This window comes from Apteryx rowi, unplaced genomic scaffold, assembly GCF_003343035.1.
Source record: "Apteryx rowi isolate R43461 unplaced genomic scaffold, aptRow1 scaffold_431, whole genome shotgun sequence".
In the NCBI taxonomy this organism is placed as follows: Eukaryota; Metazoa; Chordata; class Aves; order Apterygiformes; family Apterygidae; genus Apteryx; species Apteryx rowi.
The window spans coordinates 162,454-168,549 of record NW_020450685.1 but is presented as its reverse complement, the minus strand read 5'-3'; the positions used below and the strand labels follow the sequence as shown (position 1 = coordinate 168,549).

The following is a 6,096-nucleotide window of genomic DNA, read 5'->3' as shown; positions in this document are numbered from 1 at the left end:
GGGGGGGCTGCACGGCCGGAGAGGGGCTAATGCAGCTGGGGGGGGGGTGGTTTGGACGGCCGGGGAGAGGGTGCACAGCCGAAGGGGTGGCTTGGACGGCCGGGCGGTGCACGGCGCTGCACAGCGGGGAGGGGGGGTGCTGGACGGCCGGCGGGTGCACGGCGCTGCACGTCTCGGCGCCCGTGGCGGCGCGGAGCAGAAAGGCTGCGGCGGGGCCGCGGGAGCCGGCGGGGAAGCGCGGGGCGCTGCGCGGGCAGAGCCGGGGCCGCGGGGCCCGGTTTGGGGGGCTGCGGCGGGGTTTAGCGCCCCTGCCCGCAGCCGGCCGGGGGGCAGAGCGCTGCTGCCCGCGCGGCCAGATCACCTCCAGCACTGACATCATTCCTACAAGTCCATTAACTTCGCCCGTCTAATTTCATTTCAGCCTGATTAATGGCTGAAAGGAGCCCTGTTAACTCAATTTGTTTTCTTCGCCGCTCTCCCCTAAGGCGCAGAGGCTGCTGGCGCACAGGCGGCCGCAGAAGGCTTTCTTCGAGGCGTTCATCAGGAGCCTCATCATCCTGTGTGTGGCCATAGCCGTGGTCTTGTCGTCCATCTCCGTCTGCGATGGCCGCTGGCTTTTCGCGAGGGGGGAGCTCTTCGGGCTCTGGCACTTCTGCACCGTTAGCAACAGCAGCGTCCTGAAATGCGTCACCGATCTGAGCCTGGCTGACGTGGAAGGGATGAACGTGGGGATGATCCTCATCAGGAGCATGGTGGCTTTTGCTGTCGTGGTAGCCATATTCGGCCTGGAGCTCCTGATGGTCTCCCAGGTCTGCGAAGATGCCAACTCAAGGCGAAAGTGGTCGCTAGGTTCGGTTCTCATCCTCGTCTCCTTCTTGCTGTCATCTGCGGGAGTCCTGAGCTTCTCAATCCTCCTGAGGGATCACATCACCTTCACAGGCTTCTCGCTGACGTACTGGTGCGAGTTCATTGCTGCCTTCCTCTTCTTCCTCAACGGGATCAGTGGACTCCACATCAACAGCCTCACGTACCCGGGGAGCAGGCTAGGGAAAATCTAGGTGCCGAGGGCGCTCTCTGCCTTTGCGTCATCAGCTGTGCCAATTAGACTGGAAGAAGAGGGAGTCTAATGAAGTTTGAAAAGGACACCGCATCTCACATTGTGTGCAGAAAGCGTCCCTCAGCTGGACGGTTTGATTTCAGAGGACAGACCCACCGATCAGCGTGGAGGACGGCACAGCATGAGCAAAGCGGGAACTTGGACTGGCTGTTATTGAAATGCAGCTTTCTGGAGCAATGGATTAAGGGGGTTTGCCGTTAAATGTGTAGAAGAATGGCAAACTGCAGCCTGCACAAGCATGCTTGTTTGTGAGGCTTATGTGCAGCCTGTACTATTATGGGTTTGGCACTGTTGGGCTTTCCCCCGTCCTCCAGAGCTCGTGAAGCATGTGTGACACAACTTCAGTGTCTCATGTACTCATTTGGTATCAGGGACAGATTATCTGTGCTTCCCTCTGCGCTCCTCGGCTGTTGTAGGGCACTGCTCTTCCTGGTTTTTTTTGCCCCCTTTTTGGGAAAGGGGGATGAGCTCTGTGTGGGCTTTGGGTTGGAGTTGTGGCTGGGCAGATGCACCATCACCTTGGCCTCTCAGCATGCTGCACCTTCTGCCATGCGTTTGGGTCCCCAAGTTTCCCACCAGGGCAATGGTAGATAGGCTCCTCCTGCAGCTGCGATCAGCCCGTCGCAGACTTCTCCCGCAGCATCACCGCTGGGACGAGCGAACTGTCAATCTTCCTGATCGAACTGTCATCTTCCTGATCGCACCAAGCCCTTTCCTTCACGGGATTAATGACGGGAAGGGGAGGGAGAAGCCCAATGTTTCCCAAGGGGGAACTGATGGGGGCAGCTCCAGGAATCAAGATCTGCCCTGTGCTGAGGTCTCTACAGTTGTTGCAGTTTTAAAATCCCTCGTTTGTGTCTGATGTAAAACGAGAGGTGACTGCAGAGGTTGGCTGCTCTGAACCCGTCCTCCCTGTTCAGCGTACAGCACCCCACGGACAGCAGATTAAAAATGTCTTCAGGGTATCCCAGAGCCTCTCTGATTTAATGCCTGTTTTGTATCTGCTGGTGAGACTTTTTGTGTTTAGTTTTAAGACAAATGTTTATATGTGCCTCATCTCTGTAGTTCTTGATAGTCGTTAGCAAGGTATTTGTTTCCTGTGCAGTGATTTTGATGCAATCTTTTTTTTTTTTTTTTTTACCTGACACAAAGGCATCATAGCAGAAAGGCCAGGAAGGCTGTGCAGGTGAGCCACAAATGAAGAGCTCTGCTTGAGGAGCCATGTGAAAGCCAAGAATCACAAGTCCTGCCTGAGCCTAAGCGTGCACTTGCTGAATGCTCTCCTGTGGACTTGCTCCCTACATGAGGACAGTCTCCTTTCCATAACTTTTTTACAATAATGTTTCTAAGCATCTTCTGAGATCCAGTTTCAGTCCAGATCTAGACATGAGGCTTGCTCAGGTCAGTGCTGCTTGGGCTTTTGTGCATGAGTTGGCGTCTCTTCCAGATAAGATGGTGCACTGAGCTATGTTACCCAGCACAGCTCCCAAATCCCTTGGGGTGTCTGGGGCTCTGTCGGAGCTTCCTGACCTTCTCTCAAGGATGACAAATTCTGGGATTGTGCCCTTAACCTGCCTCTGGAAAACTGCACTGTGATCATATCTCTTTTTAAAGGTGCTCTTGATTTGCTGAATTGCACTGTTCAAAGCATGCCAGTGGACTGACCTTGCAGACGCCGGTATGGATAGTGCTGTTGGTTTTAGTGGAGCCACTTACCCCAACAAGAGTCTGCAAGGCCCAGTCCCAAATTGTTGCACTTTGATGTCACCAGTTGGCAGAGTGCCTTAAATGACCAATGAACCTGCTCTGGTGCCTAGGGATGCCCACGCTGCACCCCAACATGAGACAAGGGCCTGCGTGTCCTTGGCTTGTCTAGAAACCTGGAATGTAACTTCACCGAGTGCCTTCTTGGTGGCATCCAAAATGCTGTGTGGACTCCCTTTAGTCCCCATGGGGTATGGTGCCCTTCACCTGCAGACCCTGGCCTTGGGGGAGGGCAGGGGGAAACCAGACCGTGTCCCTGTCTGGTGCCTCCTGCCCCACTTGGGGTGGGGGAGACCGTCGACAATTGGCCATTGAGTTCACCTAAGACTCGGCAGGGTTGTTAATGACTTGAGGATGCCTTCGACTAGCTGAAGAAGATGCCTTTTGTTGGGGTAGGGAATGAATCCTCTCATGAAAATACAGTTAATTTTAATTTTTATTTTTTAACTAGCTTTGTATAATACTGCTTAACTCACTAATTCTGAGTGAAGAGGCATTTTGGTGGCTAAATACTACAGAACAGGATTGATTGTCTTGGAGACATCCTTACCTACAACAACTGATGTGGCAGCAACTGGTAACTGTTCACTTTCTGAAGCCTGCTGGAGTGTCAAGCAAGATTCCTGAAGTTCGTTAAATAAATTTCTTTGAAAGTAAGAGAACTGCAATTCTCTCTTCCTACGTTTAGATATTGGGCTGCAGATTTAAGGGGAAGAGTGGGGTTTATGTGATGCCTCCCAGGCACCAGTTCTGCACGTTCACTCTGCGAGACAGATGAAGGAAGGGCTGCTCGGTGCCCTGCCGAGTGCTGGCCAGGGCGGCAAAGCTCTGCGGAGCCCCCGGGGATGCTCCCCTTTTCCCTGCAACACATTCGTGCTGCCCCAGCGGCCAGCCAGCTCGCTTGCTGCGTTACCGAATGAGAGGGGCAGTCAGCCGCGCTTATGCGAATTGGAGAACCTTTTAGGCTCTCAGTGATTTCCTGCTGTTACATGTTCTGTTTACCAGCTAAATAGCTTTTTTCCTGTGTCTTCCACTTCCGTTTTCCCACACTGTACCCAGCGTCTGAAGCATCCTTGCTCTTTCCCCAGCTTTCTTGTGCTCATTTGCTCTGCAGAAAGTAGTATTCGAGTGCAAATATATATATATATATTTTTTAAGCTTACTATACTAGCAGTTTTACTTAAGTGTCAGGCATACAGATTTCCAGCTTCACCCCTGAATTAGTTTATGTAACCTCAAGCAAGTTAATTAGCACCTGGTATTCTCTCTCACTCCCGTGGGAGAGACCATTGGCCTGTCCCAGATGGTTTAATGTCTCTTAAGAGCTGGGTAATGAACACCACCTCCTGTTAAAGAGTTGTTCGGACTTGTTCAGATGCTGGCTTTAATTGCAAACTTGTGCACAAACCGTTGCTTGTGGATAAGAATAAGGAAATAAGAGGCTAGGGCCCATTAACTAGGGAGACAGCCCAGAGCACCGTCACTGGTACTTTGATTTTTAAGTCTTTACAGTAGCCTCATAGGCTGTGCTGCGGGGAAACCCCCAGCTGGGTGTTGAGCAGTTTCTTGCTTTTGTGATTCAGGGGAAGGTGACTATGGGAAGATTACTAGCCTTCCCTGTCATCTTTCCCTTTGCTGGGGATTATGGTGAGAAGCAGGCAATGACTCTTCTTCTAACCCCCTGGCTTGAGCTTGCAAGTTCAAGACCAGCCTGTCCCAGGGGGGTGTTGGTTGGGTTCCTTCTTGTGGTTCCCCCTGATTGCCAGCCATGGATCCACCTCCTGTGAAGCCCCTTCTGAACCCATTTATTTCAACTCCCCCAATGCTCAGTGGTGAAGAGTTTCACAACGTGACTCTTCATGGTGTAACATTGCTTTTTGCTTCTGTCAGTTTGGCTGGGAACTTCCTTGTTGCTGTGTTGGGAGAATTCATTGATCGCTTCCTCTTAAATTCAGTCTTACGTCTTCGACTGCTGACGTTAGGGCTGCCGAGCTGCTGCTGGCGTTGCTGGCTCGGAGAGCTGCAGCTGGCCCCTTCGATGACCTGGAGTGAACATCCAGGGACTGTCACGAGTGTCACACCAGTGTCGCTGAATGGTGATAAGCAACCTGTCTGAAAGACGGCACTGAAGTCCTGTCCACTGATAACAACTGCCTACTGTCCCTTAAACAAGGAGCAAGTATGGAGAAGGGGAAAGTCAGTGATCTCCGCACGCGGAGTTCATGTTGAGCTTTTTTGTCCAATGGCACCTGTAGGTACTTCCAGGCCACGGAAATCAGGAATTTGTGTCTTGCACCCATTCCTCACTCCCACTCTTTGCACCGCTCCCTAAGATTTACTTCTCTGCCTCTAAGCTAATAGTTTATGCCCAAACACCGATTTAAAAAAAAAAAAAAGAAAGAAAATCATCAGCTTTTTATTTCAGAGCATGTGGTTCCCCCCGCTCCGTTTGCTCAGGATTTCTGTACAAAGAGGCATCGTGCTCTGCCTGGGCTGTACCCAGCCTTGGGCTATCAGGTGCCAGCCCTTGCACCACGCTCCCCAGCTGAGCTCTTCCCCAGGCTTGTGCCATAGCAAATAATTGCATCAGGCCTGCTTAACTACACCTTATTGGATCTCTTCATCTATATTTCTTCATTAATGCAGTAAGGAGGCACTGGTGTTTAAAACAAGCAGCTGCTTTGGCTTACTGACAAATGTTTAATTCTCAGACAGGGAGCAGACGTGTTGTTTCCCTGCTCTTGTTGGTCTTCTTTTAGCTTTCGTAGGCCAGAGAGGAAATTAGGCTAATGACTGTGTCTTTTTGGAAGTATCTGACTTGCTAAACACCTTGGGACCAAGTGAACCCCCCAGAAGCTGGGAGGATCTGCTTGTTTTGAGTAAGTCAGCAAGGAGCAAGGGTTTTTATCCACACTTGAGGGAGAGCGTGACAGGGGAAGAAAAAAAAGATTATTATTTTTTTCCTGCCCTTAAACTTGCAGTTTAAAACCCAGCTAATCACAGCAGTCAACACCTGCTTCTGGGCAGGTGATTTAACTTTGAAGGCATCCTTTAAATTTCTCTGCATGTTTTGCTTCTGGTGAAATGACAGACGCCTGCCATGAGGACTTGGTGTAAATAAGAGCTTGCTGGAGCAGTTTGGGCAACAGCTGGGAAATGCCATTTAGTCCCCACTTCACAGGAGCGCGCTGGTTCTGCCAGCGCTTTATGGGTGA

At 51.3% G+C, this 6,096-nt stretch overlaps 1 protein-coding gene across 1 annotated transcript in view; it reads left to right on the top strand.

Moving 5' to 3' along the window:
• TMEM37 (transmembrane protein 37) overlaps positions 1-3,527 on the top strand; it is a 4,416-nt gene extending 889 nt beyond the window's left edge. Inside the window, exon 2 of the mRNA XM_026076446.1 lies at positions 486-3,527. Within this exon, the coding sequence (XP_025932231.1) occupies positions 486-1,058 (573 nt within the window). The 3' untranslated portion in view covers positions 1,059-3,527. The remainder of the gene's footprint in view (positions 1-485) is intronic.
• Positions 3,528-6,096: the final 2,569 nt, after the last annotated feature.